At 38.0% G+C, this 21,292-nt stretch overlaps 1 protein-coding gene across 2 annotated transcripts in view; it reads left to right on the top strand.

The window, feature by feature from the left end:
* Positions 1 to 9,231: 9,231 nt before the first annotated feature.
* LOC106903884 (helicase ARIP4-like) overlaps positions 9,232 to 21,292 on the top strand; it is a 57,527-nt gene continuing 45,466 nt past the window's right edge. Inside the window, exons 1-2 of one of the 2 annotated variants that reach the window (XM_088007038.1) lie at positions 9,232 to 9,396; positions 19,674 to 19,830. In XM_088007038.1, coding sequence (XP_087863164.1) covers positions 19,722 to 19,830 — 109 coding nt within the window. In that variant the 5' untranslated portion in view covers positions 9,232 to 9,396; positions 19,674 to 19,721. The remainder of the gene's footprint in view (positions 9,397 to 19,673; positions 19,831 to 21,292) is intronic. The other variant, XM_014967907.2, reaches the window with a different exon arrangement.

Below are 21,292 nucleotides of genomic sequence, written 5' to 3'. Positions count from 1 at the left end.
TGTGCTTTCATTTATTTATTGCGAGATCCTTAGTCTAGGGTGCTTAAATGATTCATTTTATTTTTATCACTTGGCCTGTTCTGCTTTCTGTTGATTTTTAAATTACCTGACCCCGTAGCGAAGTTTATTCAGCTTCCTCTGTCATGTAGCGTTTGCCCTTTTAGTCATAACTTTGGTTTATCTTAGACAATAGATATCAACCGTAAGTCTTCAAAACCACTTCCATGTCTTCAAACTTTTAAAGAACATCCTCTTTCCCCCCCTTTGCTCTTCAAATAAAAAGTTAAAAATTAATGTTTTCTGGGGGGTTTTGCCACGTAAAATGGATTTGTGACAACTACAAAATGAACAAAGCAGTCTGAAAGTCAAGACAAAAACTTTTGTGGTGATTTGGGTTTCATCTGCCAGACTCTGAGGAACCCACTGGGATGTTCAAATACGCGAAACCTCCTCTGCTTTACCTTCCTTTTCTTTTATAATTCAAAAAAGATAAACGTTTAGGTACTGAAAAACATCCCATTGTTATGCATTTGATCTGATACCTTCTAGCATCAGTGTCAGAACTCACCAAAAAGTAAGACAAACGCAACAAGCTGCAAATGCCAATTTTTGTTTTATATACATGTAAGGATACCAGCGTAAAATTGAGCGCTTTGCAAGAACAAAGTATTGAAACGTGTATTGGACCAGTTCAGCCACAAAACTACTACTTAAGATAACAGCCAGGCGGCATCTCACAGCCAAAGTCGATGTAAGGAAGGAAGGTCTGCTCTCTGTTGCACTGCCAAGTGTTTCCCTCTGAGGCGAGACTTTATAGTGATGAATGAAACCCTGCCAGCCACAGCCTGTATACTGTGGAGCTTTTCTTTCAATAGAAGGTAGAAGCTAAAGCGCAGCTGCAAATGTGAAGAAAAACCAGAATCTTACCCCCTTTAGCCTGTTTTGCCCACTTATGTATTGATGCTGCAGCAATAATAAGCTGTGAAGTTGTGATTTGACAAGTTGAGTGTTGAGCAAAAGGTTTTGCAACAGAGACAATAAAAAAGAGAGCATAATCTTTACAGGCTCAACAACAAAAACGTTAAAAATAAATTAGTCTACATGAACTGTAATATGTTTAGATTTGTTTGCTGGTAGTGTGTATATTCTACCTCAATTTGTTTTTTCATCGTACAAAAAAGAAAATCAGAACAAGCCACCTCACATCTGTGATTTTGAAAAGATTGTACAACAGAGTCATTAAACAACCAGCTGTAAATGTCCAACTCCAAGAAAAAAATCTCAAAGTTGTAGAGATCAACAAATTTAGCATATTTACCATAAAATAAATACATTTTATGATCACAATTATGAGCATTTTGACTCCATTGGAGAACTGAATTAATTATTGCTCATGTTATATCAGTTTGGAGCCTGACAGGGTCCATACTTGTCTTTTATTAGATTTATTTTTTGTCTTGCATGAAACCATGACTTGTTTTGGTTTGACAAGCCCCTGGAAACTCAGCATTTACTCAGACTGAGAATCATCCCTATTTGCAATTAGGAAAAAATGAAACATAGATAGTAAGTTCAAGATTTCCTTGAGAAAATGTAACAACATTTAAAGACGTAGAGAAGCTCAGTCGTCATTGTAAAGGCAATAAAAAGGATTTATTCTCCAAACTGAGTTTCTTAAATGCTGCAATTCTGAAAAGCCTGCATTAAAAGGCAGCATTTCGATTTCTTCATGACCGATCTATATTTCTGCTTTCAGCGAGTCTCGCAAAAGCATTCATAAGTTTAAAACGTTTCACATTGTGTAACTTCAACTTCATGTCATCTGCAAAGTAGCCCATCATTTTGAAGTGGAAGGAATACACTTGGATTTCTTGATGTAACTTGAAAATATGTCAGAAAGTTGAATGGGCGTAAATACTTTTCCGAGGAACCGTTGGCAACATTTCCCATTTCCCCAGCAACAGGCTCCAGTGGCAGGAGTCCAAGCTGCCTTTTTAAATTCGCCGTCATTGAGTGGCGAATGAATCATTGAAACCAACAAATAGTCTCTAAAGCCAATGCAGGGTTTCCCGATCCAACAGAGTCGTGGCTGCTCAGGAAAATCTGCAACTCCAGAACTGATGGCTTTGTCAGACTGGCTCATTGATGTGACTGTGGGAGCAAATACTTAAAGAGATTAAAGGGAGCAATGTGCCAGCACTCCAATTCGCTCCAAGCAATAGCCCAGGGCAGGGAAACCCTATTGGTCAGCTGTGTATTGATGATTGAATGAGTGATGGGCAGGGTGGACCTAAATCAGTACTTGGCCTGCCTGAGTCCAGATGTAGCGGCAGAGGGAAGTACCCACGTCGTTTGTCTCCTAGCAGCATATCTCACACTTTGCTTGCAACAAGGCAGAACGCACTAACAACACAACTGCCTTCTGACATTTCATAGGTTAAGAGACCACAAAGCCATTTAATCTGCCAAAGTACAACTTTGTTTATTAGGTGGGAATCATCTGTAACCTGGTGGGGGATAAAAATGACTCGAGCAACATTAAAACTTTTTTTTTAAGTATTTACAAACAGACTTATTTTTTACTTTCATCTCCTGACTTTCTGGAGCTTTTTTCAGTGCTATGTTGTGTATTTTCAATCTTCTTTTTTCCCCCAGTCCTTTGGCTTGATCAATCATGAGGTGGAATGTGAGTTTGAGAAGTGGACAGAGAGAAAAAGTGTTAGGCCCAAGAAAAACAACGTCTACAGCAGATAAACTATCTGAAAAGATGTCTTTAAGAAATGATAAATGGGAAGGTGGCCTGAAGATAATGATTGGTGGAAGAAGCCACCTGAAGGTTTTCCTAAAATCCAGACTCGGTGTCCTCTGTGGGGGAAACGGACTCTGGGGAACTTAGGTAAAATGTAAGTCTGTTGCCATGGCAGCTGTGAAGCTCCCCAGCATCAGGTGTAATTGGTGGGACTATTGTAAATGACACACATTTTAAGTAATTTTGAGGTTGAATTTGTTCATTTAGAATAACACTAGCCTTCTGCCTGTCAGGTATTTAGCCAAAACTATGTTCAACATAAAGTCAGTGTAGACAAACTTAGAAGATATATTTATTAATAATTTAAGTTTTGGCATGAATGTTTCTGATGAATTTATAATAAGCTCAAAATCCCAGCTTTCTGGATGACCAGTAAAGACACCCCAACACCAACTGGTATAGAAGATAACATGGTTAAAATGACACATTTCAGCATAATATTATTTTAGAATTAATGAATCAAAAGGTTATGAGGCTATTCTTTTCAATCTTTTTTTCTTGGAAAGTTAAATTATGTTGGGTCAAACCCTGTTGCATTAAAGTAACACAAATCTGGATTGGTCCATTTTAGACCTACAACTTTTCAAGGAAAATCATGAAAACTGGATTGTATTTAACCCTGCAGCTTTTGGTTTGTTTGTTTGTTGCCTAATTTTATGCGGATCGAACGCTTGTCCATCCCTCGAGCTCAGAAGCTTTTTTTCTGTTCCTGAATCATTCATGAGTCACAAACATTCCCCTGAAAAAATGTCCTGGAGATTTAATAAAAACGAGAGGAAAAGCAGCTTAAAATTCATCGACAGAATTTAAAACACCATCAGCAAATCTGAAGAAATACTGATCGATGCCACTGCAGAAGATTACAAATAAAACCGGTCACTTTGAGAAATACAGAACAGAACGACTTCGATCAAAAGTTAAACACTGTGCTCCAAAGGGCATCTAACACACACACACACACACACACACACACACACACACACACACACACACACACACACACACACACACACACACACACACACACACACACACACACACACAAAAACAGGGCTTCAGTGTAGCTTTATTTATCCTACAAACATGAGGTAAAACTTGAAACTTCATCACCAAAATGTTACCAGCTGTTCAAATAAGTCTTTGTTGTTGATTCACCGTTTTTAATTTTGTACATGTGTGTTGATTGTTTTGTTGGTTTGAGATTTCTTGACAAAATTTTCAACTAAGAAAACCTAGCAGAGTATTATAATCTGGTCTAACTGAGACAGTGACATAAATTATATACAAGGTTCTTGTAGATGATTGAAAATAATAATAAATAAATATTAGTTATCAGTTAAATCTATATCCCTCCTATTTCTTAGTGCAGGACTGACTGTCACAGCACAGTCAGTGTTGTTTACCTAAAACACACAGGGTTTAAAACGAAGCTGGAGGAGATCAGGTCTGGATTCAGGTGTGTCTGTTCTTCAGCGTGCCTTGCACAAAGGTTTTATTGTGTTCAGTGGAATAACACTGGAAGCTTTAGGTTGTTTTTCTTCTTCCCATCACAGCTCTGTGTTTGCAGTCCGTGCACTGCAGCGTATTTCGTTCTTCTCTAGTCAAGAGAGATGTTAGAAATAAATGGACTTGTAAAAAGGAAAGTATGTTGGCGGAAAGAGAGAAGGCTGTTTGTGTCTCATCCTTTTCTCGAATCTATTCTCCTTCTCAGTCGTTTAGTCATTGTTCTGTACCATCAAAGCCGCCGCAAATAGAATTTTACTCATCGAAACACAAGAGATTTTATTGTCCTCCTTTATTTCGAGTGGAAGCGCCACAGATGACAGGAGCGAACCCTGCAGTGTTTGCTCCTTTGCATGCTAAGGAGTGAGTGTAATAAGCTGTTTCATCAGTTCTGTAACTTCATGCTTCTCTCCATAACTCACAAAAGAGCCGCACTCCCCTTTTCATCCTCTGAATGCAGAGTTAATTACTGTAATGTGCGTGACGGGAAAGATTTCGCTCCTCGTCAGCATTCTGCTCGGGCAGCGACCCAGCACGTCCTACAGCAGAGCCGAGAGAGGGAAGAAAATAATGGGAAACCTAAAATTAGAAGATCTTTTTTCTATTATTATTAACTTGGTTATTGAATTTGGTTTGAAACTGATCTGGAGTCCGAGCTTATATATTTCAGTGTCAGGAAGCTACCACAACCTACCTACGGTGGCATAAGTGGGACATTTTAAAGTAACATGTAGTTGAAACACCATTTGATTCAAGCCTACAATTCATTCCACATTCACCATCAATTATAGAGAATTAGTTTAATTTTTTTTTATATTAAATGACACAAGGACCTGGGAAACAAATAGGTGTTCAACAACGTATTGTAACCACTTTTCAGTTTAACTGTAAAGGAAATATGCTGCGTTAAAATTGAGAAAAAGCTTTGAAAAGATCAATCAGACGTCGTACAGCATGTAGAGCAACAAGCATCCTGGCAAGACTCGTTTTTATCTTTTCGCCTTTTTTCCCTCTAAAAGGCAGAGCAACAGATGATCCTGAAAAGAAGAGAAACAAAATGCAAAAACATAAACTCAGTTACAAGACACGCCATAACATCATTTACCGGTGGCGGCTTTTTAATGCTCGTCCTTGTTAGCGAGCCGATGGGGGACGTAGTGTGAATAACAACATAATGTTTTACAGACAATGAAAACATAATTTCTTCTACATATAAATGAAGCAGTGTGAAAACATCTCCTAATGAATTTCTGGGTAAAATGATTGCCTAAGCACTCTTATGGGAAACATAGCAGGTTTATCAGGTTACTGCTTGTGTCGGATTCGTTATTAGACGTCTCAAAAAGACTCAGCTTCTCTGTGAAGCAACATATGGCAGAGCTGATAAGTGATGAATTGAAGGAACACGTGATTCCACCCGCTGCTCCAACCACACACACACACACACACACACACACACACACACACACACACACACACACACACACACACACACACACACACACACACACGTTTAATCAATTCACACATAACTGAACCTTTTCATGCGTTCGAGATGCTCTGCTATAGTGGAAAACCCGCGTTTACAGCATTTAATGAGCCCAAAGGAAATTGCTGTGCTTAAGAAGGTGCGATTATAAAATTCTGAAACTGAAACACCAAATAAAATACATCCAGTGGCAATCCAATCAGTCTGTATTCTCATTTAATTACACTACGCCTACTTTCCTACCTTGTCTCGTGTAATCAGAGGAAAGGAAAACCTGAGTTCTTAGTTACAAAAGCAGCTCCTGCTGCGCAAGGCTGGGTCGGCCACAACTTATCATCCACCCACTTCAAAAATACCTGGTTGCTGCCTCCACCCACCTGTTTCCAGAGTGCGGAGGGGGCGTGACCTCGCCACTGCCTGCTGCGTCACTCTTCAAGTTGTCACGTCAAACCCTCAATAAATCACCTTTAAGAGGGCAGTCAGCCATTCTGAAGTGCAGCTAATGCCAAGCAACAAAACAAATCCAGTTTTGTGTTAAGAAACAGATTCTGACAAAATCCATGGTAAAGGTAGACTTTAATATGCAATGAGAAATGTTTTTGTTTCGAGTCCATAATGTCTGACTGTTAAAGCGAATTGTGTTTAGATCATGGCAAGTTTTACATTTTAAAGGTGGTTAGTTATTAGTAATCAATAATAACTTTACGTTGGTGTTTCAGTTTATATGAAAGCTGAAGCTTCCTTAGAAACTGGATGATTAGTCTCAGGACTGTGTTCTGATAAATGTTGAAATTGCTGCACACACCAAAAAAATATATTTAATGTGACTTTTTTTTTTATCCATACCACCCTACACGGGAATATATAAGGAAATGTGAATATTGTGTAAAAGTCACTCAATTCAGAAAGTCAGACTTGTTTTATATTGATTCATTAATATTTTAATAAAATCTTCTGAGTTGTTTCTTTAGCTCACATGGTGTGTTTATCATGGTCAGCACAATCTTTTAGCATTTGGTTGAAATATTTATAATGATCTGACACATCTTGGATAACGGCAGCTGCAAAACATTATTTTCTTTAAATAGCACGATTAGATTTGTGTACATTCAAACCACATTGGCTGTATACTCTTTTTTTAACTAACAAACAATACACTGTGTCTGACATTATTCTAACAAAGAAGCAGGTTGGAGAGAACTTCCAGTTATTAAAATAAACCTGTGAAATCAGTGATAAACAATCATTAATCTGACACAGATTTGCAGAAGTAACCTTTCTGCGTTTTGAGGAACTACATCGTGGATCAATTGTACTTAAGTACCGGAACACTGAACAAGCAGCCAGATTCTTTGTAACTGTCTCTGTTCCAGTTTTAACTGTAGCACCAGTTTTACATGGTGAATGGCGCCATCTAGTGTTAACAATGAACACAATGTGACCAAAAATGACCTTTTAGTGATGTTTTTATGCTTGTGTTTCTCAAATCCAGGCCTCTGGCTAAGATTCCTCAAAACACTGCTAGAGGCTTGTGTCCTATTGTTGGTTATTTACAACAGGTCATAAGAGCAAGAGGAAGCCCTACGGAGTGCTAATGGTGCTCGTCATTGACACTACAGCAGTCACTAAAAGTGGCATTTTGTGTTAAATTATTTTTGACACTTCCTGTTGTCATGTGGAGGAATTTAAATTCTTCTTATTACACAGCTTGATGCATGGCAATAATTATTTTAAACCTAAAATAATTAGGTCAGTTTTCCCAATAAACCTAATTTGCAGAAGGGGTTGAATCATTTTCAGGTGGTCAGTGATTTAAGAAAAATAACAATTGCCCTGTACATTGCCCCTTCAGTAATAGGGAAATTGCCAGATCTGGAAGAGCTTCCATGAATTGGATTGATTTCCAGATACTGTCTAGTTCCTGGAAGAGCTTTTCCACTAACAAAGAACAACAACAATTAAAATAAAACACAGCAGATTGAAAAAATGCCATAAAATAGCCACCAGAGCACATCTGCTGCAAAATCAACCAGGTCTTCTTTCCTAGCAAGAATACATTTTATAATATAATTCAAACAGTAAAAAACTTTACATGCAAACCAATATGTAATTAGTTCTACTAGTTACTTTTCCTTTAAGGAATAAGTTTATTCTTTCATGCAGAGTAACATGTTCTTGAGACTGACTACACATGAAAATCTTTACACATACAGAAAAAAAATGAAAGGACTTGTCTGTCTTGATGAATGACTCAGGTGAAAACCGCTGCTATGTCCACATTTAGCCAATAGAGGGCAGAGTTTGAACGAGCAACAGAGTGCCCCATCCCAGGGCTTCTGGAAAGATTTCACCCGCTCACTTGTTTTACAACGCAAGATGTTAAACCGTCCTTGGATTTTTCAGCGATTAAATACTGTCAACAATCCTTATTTTTTTAAAATATGTGAAGGACTTTTTTTTTTTTTTTTACTTGACAGTAATATGGTACCATATTACCATATTAATGGTCAATATAATACTGTCATATTATATTGACCATTAATATGGTAATATGGTACCATATTACTGTCAAGTAATATGGTACCATATTACTTGACAGTAATACTTGACAGTAATATGTCATTATATATGACAGTATATAATACTGTCATATTATATTGACCATTAATATGGTAATATGGTACCATATTACTGTCAAGTAAAAAAAAGTGTTACGTAACACTATGTTTCACCCTTTTCTGGTCAGAAAGAAAGCATAACTATAAACAAAAATAATCCGGTTATACTAAAAGGTGCAGTTTATCCAATTGTGTCATACAACGTTTATCACAACCTGCACACAATAGAGTTGCAAAGTAGTAACGCCAGATGATTAAATATAAGAATATTTACTTTCAAGTAAATTTGCTGGAATTTTCTTGATCAGGTTATAGTGTAAAATGCAATAGTTTATTCACAGTAAATCTGAAACCTAAACTTTGCAATTTATTGTTAAAGGTGGGTACGACAAGTAACATTTAGTTGAATAACTTTAAAAAAAACAAAACAAAAAGTTTTAAATCGACTTCAACATTTAGTTTCACTGCTCTGTAAAGATGCTAGTTAATTTACTTGATTTTTGTTTTATTATTTAAAAGTCATGTGCACATTATTTAAGAATTGTGTCTGATTAAATCAAACAGCTCTGACATGAACAATCTTCCTCCTTGAGTAAATTTTCAGTGGACATGGTTTTAATTATACTTTAGTGATATTATTTGGAAGTAACGCCACTCTTACTTGAGTGCAGTTTTGGGTATACATACCCATCTCTGTTGGTTTTAGCTGCAGTTAAATGATCTCTGTGTTTCGCCTCGTCACTGTCATGCAGCGCGAGAAAAACCCACAACAGTTGGGATGCTCGTGCACTTCCGGGACTTTCGTAATGTTGTGAGCAGGGCGCGTGCACGGCGGCAGGAGCGACCCTCCTCTTTTCAGGCAGAAACCGGTGAATCAGTGAAAGCGGCCAAGCCCTCCCTGCATCTCATTACTGCTTTAAGCTTCTTGTATTTTTCTTTAAACTTGAAGGAATTGACGGCAGAAGCGCGGACGGAAGGTGAGACACTCAGAGCGGCTGCTTATTTGTTGGTTTGAATCCCTTTAAAACTACATTTCTGTGTTGGTGTGAGATTGCGGATGGTTATGAAGTGCTGCCCCCCCCACCACACACAATGGAAGTATGGAAGGCATTCTGCACTTGCGCACCTTCTCTTCCTTCCTGCGGTCTGCATTGCTGCGTTAAAGCCTCCTTCCGTGTTATGAAACGAGCAGAAGCGCGCGGCTTTTGTTGTTGTGTGACACCATCTGCCAGCGGTGACACATCTGCAGGGTTAAACGTCCTCGCAGATGAGAGTTGTCCAGGAAGGTTAAACCGAAAACCAAGTACATTTTAACATACCGTGACGTCTGACCATATATATATATATATATATATATATATATATATATATATATATATATATATATATATATATATATATGAACTTGCATGCTTGCAGTAGCCTTGGAATGAGTGGGTCTAGTTTCAGGGAAGTCCAGAGGTGAGAGATCAGGGGGGCTCACAGATGGAGCTGCTCAGTATCACAATGCTGCCCCTGTATTGGAAGCAACCTGCTAAACTACTGGTCTGAAGACACCACAGTCAGGTGGAATTACACACCACTAAGCTGAGCTTCTCCAAAAATTTAAGTTGTCCATGAATCAAGTATCCACGTATTCAGAGTGATTCTGTGCCAACAAAGTTGTAGCAGAAACATTTGTTGCAGCAAATTTCAACATTAACTGAGTAATCAGTTATGTTTGCGTTATGCCTTGTACTTTTTATTCTGCTGATCTTTGACAATGGCTGTGTGTTCAACTCATCTTCATGTACATCATCAGGTCAAATGCAGATGTGATATGCTAATTGGGATGTGGACATTTGCAGTGTTTACCGATTATATTTGTGGAGAAGAAGTGTTCTTGTTAGAGTTAATGAAAATGGTAGTTAAGAGAATGTGTTTAGTGACAGACCCATCTGGTGGGTTTTATAGAAATGTATACAGTTCCATATATCATACTTAAGTTTAAGCATTATTTTAAATTTGGCATTCTGTGTCGTCTTTAGTTTATTCCTTTTTGCTATACCTAATGCAAGTTACATCTGCTGTCTTTTTTTTTTTGGCAACGATTAGTTGACTGCAAATTCAATTTGAGGTTCTGCTTTAGACCAAGTTTGAAATTTCTAATTCAATTATTTAAATGTCAAACCTATATTCACAGGCAGAATCTAATCTCGTTGTCTAAGGTCGAGCGAACTCTTTCAAAACAAATTATTTTTAAAATGTAGCCCCAGACATCCTTCACTAAAGGAAATTTTAAGAGAAAAACATAATTAGATCTGCTTTGCCAGCTCTTTGAATCCTAACTCAGCTGCAGTGTCACTTTGACCTGCTAGCAGGGAGTTGGTGGATGCTGGTCAGAGCTTTAGTACGACTGGAAAGTAAATTCAGGTTGTAACAACAATATCCTGGTGGCCAGTAAATATGAATCACAGATATTAAAGTTTACAAAGACTTTTACATCAATGTCTGCATGACATGTGAATGTATTAAAAAAATATGATTTTTTTTTGTGTGAGAGAAAAACAGAGATTATATCAAGAGAAATGCTGTAATAGCAGCAAATAATGCAAAATTGGAGAACAGTTAGAGAATGTAGCAAAGTGAGGAAAAGTGGTCAGTATGTCCTCCAATTATACTTTTAGAAACTTTGTAAACCTGCAGAGTGAATTGCTCTGTTGGGGACAAAAACGGATCAATCTGACTTTGATGTATGACAGACTTGATCTTTGAGATGCTTTACATGCATCTCAAAGATGCATGTAAAGCATCTTCGAGATGGGGATTTACTTCTTTTTTTCCCTCTCTTTTTAGTAAAAATATCGTTACCCAAAAGAGGTTGCTTTGACTTCTATTTAAATCTGTGGGTGTAGTTTCCTCCAAATAGGGGTGTGGATGATAAAACTATCTGGCAAAGAGTTTCTTTTAATTAGTCGTTTAAAACACATTCAGTTTTCAGCAGAGTTTCTTTGGTAAAAACCTCCAATCTTACTTTAAAACAAAGCACAATGGACTACATTTTTGAATCAGCTCAGCAATAGTGGATGGTTTTTAGTGTTTTACCATATTACCGTTACATACTTTGTATGCTTCCTGTTCCCTTCTGCAGATTTCAAAGCAGATCATTTGCCCTCGTGCTAAAACTAGTCTCTGGTTGTTTTTCAGTTTTTATGAAGGAACAAAACATGGCCTTGACACAGACAGCTGAGGCAGGGAGACCTTTTCCCCACAGTATTGTTAGTGAACCATAAACAACCTGAGTGAACCCGTTTAACCCTTTCTGATTGGTTGGACAGCTGCCAGCAACATCCAACTGGCGATCACCTTAGGCGATGGAATGCGATGCTTCCCCTGATGCGTCCCAACGCTTCCCCCGCGGACGTACACGTATTCACCGGACGATGGGCGAAAACCCACTGTGCAACAAAAATGGTTATTGTTTTCACTGATATCTGAGAACTTTTATTAGCTTTTGAACCAGAGATGAGATCATTTGTTTATGTAGATGTTTTATTTTTCTCTTCCATCAGCTGAGGCAGGTGGGCTTTACATGTCACATAGCCGGGTTGGGATTGACCCGGGGATTTATACGTTTAAAAATATCCAGGCCGTTTCAGGTCAACTCTGTTTCCTGATCGAGGTCACTTGTTTTTTGCTTGTGTGTGACCTCTGGGTCAGCGAGCTGGAATACAGGCTAATCCATGTGGACTTGGTGAGTATTTATAGGCTCGTAGATAAAATTAGAAAAATGGTCTGAGTCATTTAAATGGGTAATTCAAATACCTTATTCAACATAACTTTGGCACAGATTTCTCAGGGAATACTGTACATTAACCAATGTTCATACTATAAACGTATTCAACTAAATCAGTGGTTTACAAACAGAGTCATATATAACTTGTACAGTCTACAATATATTTTTAAAGTTTGCTATAGAAATATTAGGTAGATCGGCTCACCTGTGTCCCTTGGAAACATACAGAGTTCCTAAATCTTTGCTGCACACCTCTGCTGTGGAGGATGTGGGGGAGATTCCTGACTCGGGTGTCATTTTAGGCGATTTTCAGCTAAGGTATTGTGACTTTAAAAAGTATTGAACAAAGTGAAGGGTTAAAGTTGTGACTTAAAATCTACCATCTTTTGAAACTCTCTTTGCACTAATCGTGTGTTTCATGGTTTTCAGGATGTTTTGTGTCGTCCCTAGGAAGACTTTATATTTTTAGATGTTCTAAATAAAGCACAAGTGACAATGATAAGACATTTGGCAAATCAGTTTCTGTGGAAACAAAACTGATAGTGGTTCAAGAAAACCACATGAAATCTCATTATTAGTATTTGTGAGACCTTTTTTCTTTTAACAACATTTATCTTCCACCGATGTGAAGGTTTGCCCTCTCTGAATGCAGCCGCTCTCTGACCTGTTTGTTTATCCTGTCGGCTTTGGATGAAAGCAACCTGGCTTGATTGGTTAACCCTCTCCCTCCTCACTTACACCACCAGGCTTCAGTATTGTGTAATTGTGTTACACAAGCAAAGCGATTTGATGCAGACATAAGTCTGTAAGCCAGTTCCACATAAAAAAAAAAAAAGTGTTATACAATATCCATTTGCAGTGTCGTAAAGTGAAGAGTCAGTGGTTTTGTTACTCTTGCAAATTGGTTGCTTTAGGTCCAAGAGCAGGTCAGCAGAAAGTCAGTAGACATTTTAGTTTGGTACCACCAGAGTGTTCGGCTCAAAGAGTGTTGCATAAGAAATCCTTTCTTCTTTTTTTTTCCGTTTTTTTAATTTTGTTTCACAGTGAAATGCAAAAATACTCACCACCTTTACTGTTCTTTTTTTCTTTTTCATTTGTCATGTTGTAACCCATACTTCAGTGAATAGCAAAACGGGTTTATGTGACCAACCAACAATAAGCTGTTTAATCGCAAAGCAAAAGAAAAAGGATGCATGTTTTTATTTGTATATTTTAAAGGTAAAAAGTGTAGTTTGTAAATCAGTGAGTGGTTTAGCACCAAAGTAAGTTAAGTAAGTTTGTTGTTGTCTCAACCTTCCAGGCCGCTCAAGTTTTCTTCATCCCCAGAATCAGATATAAATATGGAGAAGCAGTATTCAGTTTTATGGTCTTTTGAAAAAGAATAATTACAATTGCAAAAGTACTGAAAAAAAAAGATTTTAGCCTTTTAAATCCAGGCTAAAATCTGTTTAGGGTTACTTGAGATTAATAATATCTGAGATATAGATTCACTCCAGTCTTATTTATAGTATTTTATTATATTTTTTATGATTTTGATAGAAAATTTGAGAAAGTTTAGTAGCTTGTTTGCTGTTGTATGCTCTCATCATGTAAAACTTTAAATTACTTGTTGCTGAAATGTGCTATAAAAATAAATTCAGTTTGCCTCATGGCCATTTGCATTCAGCTCCCCCTGAGTTGAGGCTGTTCTCTGTCTTGACTTTGACTAGGCCATTCTGGATAATGCTTGTTCGTTCAACTGGAAGTTTAGGGTTTAAGGCTTCTTGTATGTTTATTCTTACATGTGGCTCTTCATGCTTGTAACAGTTTGAGCTCAGCTTGTGGACAAACAGTATGATGCCGCAAGGTGGAGCCTGAAAGCACATCCACTGTTCCAAGCACATACGTGTGGCTGAATATAAACGAAGAGGAAAAAACTATATATTTGATAGACTTGTGAAAACAGCTTAAAGTTATGCGTATGAGGCTAAACTTTATAAGTTGTTGAATGCAGGTAGATTTTATCCACAGTGCCGTCTACTAAGAAGTTCAGCAAATCGAGCAAAGGTATTAAAGCAGGGACAGCGATTGTTACTCTTTGAGACTGAAGCCATGGTTACATGTTTGTGTTGCAGCTGTTCAGTCTTTTTCAGACTCTGACATGTTTTGTCATGCAGCCCCATCAATTTTCTCATTACCTCTGACTGCCTTCCCTTCCCTTACTGACGAAATGCGTCCCTACTACTTGATACCTCCACCACACGCTTTACCAGTCCAGATGATGTGATTATGGTCAGGAGCACCGTTAGTTTTCTAACGCATACCCTGTTTTTCATGGAGGCCGGACAGTTTGATTGTGTTTTTATTAAACCAGAACACATTTGAGATTTTTTTGTTTTCTTCTGTTGGAGTGAACGACTAATGCATGTCCTCACAACACTCACCACTATAGTGACTGGGTGACTCCGAGTAATTTTCTACTTGCCCAACCTGTCAGTCTAAGTAGTCTTGGTAAGGTTGAGGTTATGATGGATAAATACTCTCCAACAAACCACTGAGGTCTTTACAGCCCAGCTGGATTTATACTGAGGCTAAATAACTCACAGTTAAATGTTTGCACTGGATTTTATACAGAGTGCCATTTTATAGCACAGTCAAGTAACTATGTTATTTTCTGTTGTAAAAATTATATATCTATCAAAAATAACAAAAGAAATTTGACTTCACGTGATAGCCGCATGAAATTGGTATCTTTCTCTTAAAAAAGTTTTTCTGATGCTCTCTTTCAGGACGTAATCAAAACCAAGTTTCTCCGTGATGCTGTTTGCGATCGTTCTCGGAAGCGTTGGATCGGTTCCACCAGGTGTTTGCTAATTGCTACTGCGGCTAGTCTGATGGAGGCGTGTCGGGGAAAATTGTTGAGTGTCAAGGCGAGGCCCACCAGATTTACTTTCACAAGCGGAGGGGCTGTTCTGTGTGGTGGCAGCTCCAAGGTGGAGCTTTAACACAATACAAGCAAAGAGACTTCAGTTTGTCTTTGAGTCAGAGTTCTCCGTTCAATGAGGCTTTTGATGAAAGTTTGATTTCTCTTCAAAACAGTGTCACAACTTCACTCATTTTAATCTTTCTCAAAGCTGTGTCTCTTAGGTTGTTTTGTTTTTTTAACTCCAGTTCAGCTCTTCCGGTATAAAAAAACAACTCTGAATAGAGGATAATTTCATCTCCATGTACGCAGTGTCTGCTTTCCTCTCTCTGTTATGTTTGAGGTTCAAGTGCCCAAATCTCTCTACATTTGTAAAGAACTGTTTGAGGATTAAAATCTGAATTAGGTTTTGGTTTGGGACAAATGGAGATAATCTGTCAGCATGTGTCTTTTAATTTGATTCTTATACAAACTGTCATTTTTAAGAAGCTTTTTTGTATTTGGTGGGACATTGTGTTGACAATTTTATCTTGGAGTGAGTCTTGTATAATTTATTTTTTATCCTGAGTGATCTCAGCAGTGGCTTTATTAGCTACATCTTGTGTAATGGATCTTATGTAAGCAGCTGTTCTTTCACTGGCCTCTTCTTTTATCATTTGTTTTTGTCTCCTTCCATTCTTTTCTCTATATCATTCTCCCATTCTCCATCAAATTTTATTTTACTTAGCTTCTTCAGTCTAGTTTACAAGAAAAAGTAGCTTTTTGCTCTTTGTTCCAGCTGAAGTTGGCTGATATACATGAGATTGTGTTGAAAAAATGTGTGTCCTTGTGTAGATTATGTTAGTTAATGTTGTGTTTCTTTCATCATGGTACTTTTTCAAACGTATATGTGAAAGTGTTCACTCGAACACAAATGAGACCTTTCTTGATGCAACACCTTTGTGATTGGTGGAACCACCTCGGCGCCGTTGTGGGATTAAAATGTCCTCACTGCTCCCACATGAACTTGTTTCCAATTTCAAGGCTTCCCAAGATTTTTCAGTCACAATTTCAAAGCTGTTGAAAAGTTGCTTTGTATTATTCATTTCACCAGAGGTGAATCAGGACTAAGCACCGTCTCTGGACTCTTTCCTGGAAAGGCCCACTTCCCAGAATAATATCACCACTTGTGGTTGATCTGATATCTTTGCAGATCACAACATGCATGTTTACGTAAGAAAGAAAAAAAATCCTTCTGCGCACACCTCTTAATCTAGGTGATAAAACAAAACATTTGACTAATTAATGGAACACATTTGATGCATGTTATTTCTCCTTTAACAGCTTGTGAGCATTTATATTTTGTATATAGTCCCACTATATCTCACCTCAGAAATTGAAGGAGAGGATGGAGAGAGAAACACTCAGATAACATCAGTTTTTTAGTAGTAAACTAGATTATTAAAATTAGCAATTAGAAGAAGATGCTTAAAAGGCAGCCAAGCATGAAGCCAAGATGATTTAAACAAAATCATGAAATTAAAACCAGCTAATGCTGAAGCAAATCATGCATCAGATTTCCATTATGTTTCATTGAAAAGTTTTACCTCTGGGACAAATTTAATTGTGGATTTCTCATACAATATCTATTCTCAACCCATATTTAAGTATATCAGAGCTACACAGAGTAGCAACCACACAGTGTGCAATATGGCTGTGTTATTTAACGGGTATTTTATTGCCTGTCATGAACAGAATAGCTTTGCTGTCTTTCCTTGGGCACATGAAGTTACATAAAGCTTCGTGGCAATGAGTCAAGCAGTTTCTGGCTGCTAACAAGCTCTACTGTATGTCTGCTAAAGTTTGCTGTGACCTACTTTGGCAAATCTGAAGTTTAGAGACAGCTTACTGTAAAAGTGTGTTTTTTTCCTAGTCTTGTTTTTTTCTTATCTGATTGAGTTTTCTACAGCTGACTTTTGCAGCAGCTTTTGTGCAGATATGAAAGAGTTTTTGAGTTGCTCTGTTGGGTTGACAATGTCTAATCTATTCAGATCGGTAAATAACACTGTGCGTTAAGGAAAACGTTTTAAAAAGGCTTCATCCCTGTTAGTCTGTCAGCACATAAATCAAAATCATACAATTGAAATGATGATAAAAGTGACAAAACATCTCACAGCATTCTTGTAATGTGTGCTGTAACTCTCACTGTTACAGTAAGTTGTGCCATTAACTCAGCTGTGTCAGTCATAGTTAAAATAGAAATGCATAATATTAAATTGTTATTGTGGTAATAGACTTCAACCTCATCATTTTGTCTAGAAGATAGCTGAATCTTTAACTCCTTCATCTGAATAATTTGATGTAAAATTTCTAATAAATTCTATTTATTCAAAATACTTAGCTACTTTGTAATTCTATCCAAATGGGAAATAAACTCTTCCACATCGATTAGATCCTCCTCAGCATTCAGACGGGATCTGGTTTCTATGGCTCTGCTCGCTATGCTTATCTCTTCCCCATCTGACCTCCACTGCACCCCACACACGCGCTTCACAACGCTCCCTCATCTCAGCAACACACAGATTCCTCAACTCGCCAGACATAAATAACATGACCACAACTTGTTTGGTGTCATTTGTTCTTTTGTTTTAATTCTGTTTGTTAAGTTTTGCACACAAAACACTGTCTGATGGCATGTCCCACAATCACAAGGACGCATCGTGTCGAGAACAGGTCCTAATGAAGGCTATCAGTTGTGCTGAACATGGAGCATTCAGGGAAACCGCTACGAAAATTTTGGCCAATGTCAGTATCCACTATGTATGTTGAGTTATGCCCGATAATGGATATCATGCTGTACTTGTTTCACTACACTTTTGAGACTGTGAGAAGATGACCACACCTTGTAAACTGCTTCAGTAAAGCATGCCCACAGTCTTGTGTTTTCATCATCACCATCCCTCTGTCCCTCCTGAAACACAAATGGCAGCAAGATGGAAATAAACATTGGTTGTTAATATCAGCTCAGTTTTACTTTTCAAACCGATACTGATATGTTAAAAAAAAAAAATCGACTGATATGCCGAAATATCATGCATCCCTGACAAATAACTCTTTTTAGCATTAACACAAGGTTTGGGCGAAATGGCATATGGTCATAAACTCATGTTTTTTCCTGCATGTTTTCCTTTATTTCTCCAGTCTGAGTTCTTCTTCACATAAAGAAGCAAAACTTTGCTTTTACCAAGGCACACACCTTGGTAAAAGCTACTTTAATATGTGTTGCCCTCATTTCATTGTTAGCAGTAGGTCAGAGAAAATCCAATGAGTGAGGCAAGTGTGATTTTCTTTTACAGAAAGGTGAAGCTTTCAAAGGATCCTTAAACTCTTGAAAGCTCTCTGCCTTGCTCTTTATGTTTCTTCCTGGCATGTTTTGCTTTTTCTGTCTGCTCTCCAGCAGCGCCTTCAATCAGTGGGTCATCTTGACCTTTTCCCCCCTCCTTCTGAAGTGATCTTTAAAATGTTTCTCCAACTCGGGTTTTTCTCTTTGTGTATTCAGGAAATGTGGTGTGCATCTGGAGAATAAGTTAAAGAAGACGCCTTTCAATACAAATACAGATCTATACACTTTTCTTTAGGGTTCTGAAATGATGTGTTGGAGTTGATGAGTACAGTCCTTATGTTTTGGTTTATGTAAATTTGCTACCTCACATAAACCATCTCACTTGTTAAAAAGCTTCAGACATATGGATCATGAGTTTCAGTCTGCACTTTTCCAGAGAAAATCTGAGGATAAAGAGAGAGAGATATGGCAGCTGGGTTTTTAACCTTGGACTGGTCCGACAGGCTTCATGCCACATGCATGATCACGAGTTCAGCTGGTCATGACTGCACTCCAAATGAAATGCCTGTCCATACGTCGAAAGCCTGTTGCCATTATAACCTTTAAACTTTGGTACAACTTCCTATAAAACTTAGTTTATTTTCAGTTTACTGTAACTTTTTGATCGTCTAATCAGTTCTATATGTGTTTTTTTTTCTACATATAAGTACAACATTGAGCTAGATTTCTTATGATCTGGAAGCTTGTTAACAATTGAATCTTGGAAAAAGCAGAGCAAGAGTCTCTGGACTAGAAATGGACCATTTACCAGTATCTTGGTGTACCAGTTTTAACAGTTAGCATTAGCAAAATCACTAATCATTAACCGTTCCTACAAGTTTTAAGCTTCTCCAGTCTACGGATGATAGAGTATATTTCTTCGTATATTCCCAAATATCAGATGAATTGTCAATACATTGAAGAATAAAAAAAGAAACAGTACAACTTCAACCAATTCTCAAGTGGTTGAATTCAGTAATTGTAGGCTAAACAAAATAACTAGCAACTGAATTGTGATTTGATGTGAAAAACCAAACAAGAGAAAAATGAAGTATAGCTACACAGACCAACTCTTGGCTGTATTTTCTAAATTATAGGCAATAAAACATAAATGTAACATTTAAAATGTGTCACCCATTGCTTTTATTCAGGTAACACTGTTTTAATTTGGACTAACAGTAGCATGTCTGACTGCTGCCATCCTTGTGTGTTTCAGGCGCATGCAGCGTGGCCATGCTGAGAGAGCAGCCGCCGTGGGGCTAGGATGTCTGACGATGAAGAGGAACAGCTGAACGAGAGGAAGAGCGACAGAGAGATTTGCTTCACCAGTGATGACAGTAGAGATTATGGAAGTGACGAAGAAAGGTTTCATGGTGAGTTAGTATGATACATTAATCTGATCTCATCTTATGTGTCCACTGTCCATAAGTGTACTCACAACTAAGTAAGAGGGACGAATAAATTAACTGAGAGCTACGTTTTCAGGTGGATCAGAGTTCGCTGTTTTGGTCTCCATCAGAGTTCAGTTGGTCAGTCACACCTCCCAAACGAACCTGACTTTCTAGGCAGACTAGAGTTTGATTAAACAGGGCTGGTGTGAATGCACCCTAAGTCTTCGTGGCATTAATGATTTAGGAGGTTTAATAGCTCTTGTTTGCAGACTGTGGAGACCTTTGGGCCTCTGATCACTATGAGTCACTATTAGATAACCCTTTTTAATTTACAGATTACTTGTATTTTTCCACCCGGGCTGAACAGACCTGTGAACATCTCAAGTACTCCTAGCAAACCTCCTGTTTCTCACTGTCCTCTCTCTCTCTCACACATGCAAACCAAGCAGCATGCAGGCTCACACACAGAGGCCGTACATGTCGTCCTAATTACATCTTACAGCAGTATTCTGCAACATGTCAAGTTGCTTTGGTGGACGCTGCAGAATTTCACTGACCCTGAAACTGTCTTACTTTATGAGAAGGAGAGACGTGATCGTGATTATAAGGAAGCATTAATAATCAAGTTTTTCCATTTCGATGTTTGGGCTTACAAAGCATTTCTATCACACTTTGTATAATTGTCCCAGTCCAAGAGCAGAAATGTGTAACAGATATATTTTCTAGTTTATGTCTACCAATTTCTGAATATAACCAGCAAAGGAATGTGATTTCAGCTAAAAGAACTGCCTTCATTGTGAAACATTGTGGTGGCAGCAATATGCTGTTTGGAGGTTCATCCACAGAAAGACCAGAGAAGTTAGTCAGATTTGATGGAAAAACGGAAGGAGCTAAATGCAGAAGAAAACCAGTTATTTGCTGAAAATGACTTGAAACTGGGAAAGGCTCACCTTCCAGAAGACAATAACAACAGAATTTGACTATTTTAAAAAGACCGACATCCAACAGTTTGATCTAAAATGCCGTATTTCCGTATAACTTCCTGTTTAGGCTTGTTTGTATTTTGTTCCCTTCAACCAACAAGCCTGTTCAGAGGACGTCTTATGGGGTTTCCTCAGTGTGTGTCGAAAGAGGAGGATCTACATGCTCATCTTCCTTGCTTTGCAAGTCTATTTTACTCCGGTGACATCATCTGCCCCCCGCAGTCTCCTACGTCTGTCCCATGGTTGCTACGACAACGGTCACCAGGATGCCAACCCCCTCCATGGCAGTAACTTCCTCCTGGTTAAATGTCCCCATTTCTATCTTTTATCCCAGGTTTTATTCTTTTATTCACCTTTAAACATGGGGTTCTCCTAACCCATCATCATAAATTTGTCTTCATGCTCTCAATGATTGCTTTGCTTTTTTTTTTTATCGCAAAACTTAACTTGCTGGGATTTCC

This window comes from Poecilia mexicana, unplaced genomic scaffold, assembly GCF_051168715.1.
Source record: "Poecilia mexicana isolate PSO_F unplaced genomic scaffold, ASM5116871v1 scaffold_7, whole genome shotgun sequence".
Classification (NCBI taxonomy): Eukaryota; Metazoa; Chordata; class Actinopteri; order Cyprinodontiformes; family Poeciliidae; genus Poecilia; species Poecilia mexicana.
The sequence above is the reverse complement of the archived record's forward strand: the minus strand, read 5'-3'. Positions and strand labels throughout refer to the sequence as shown.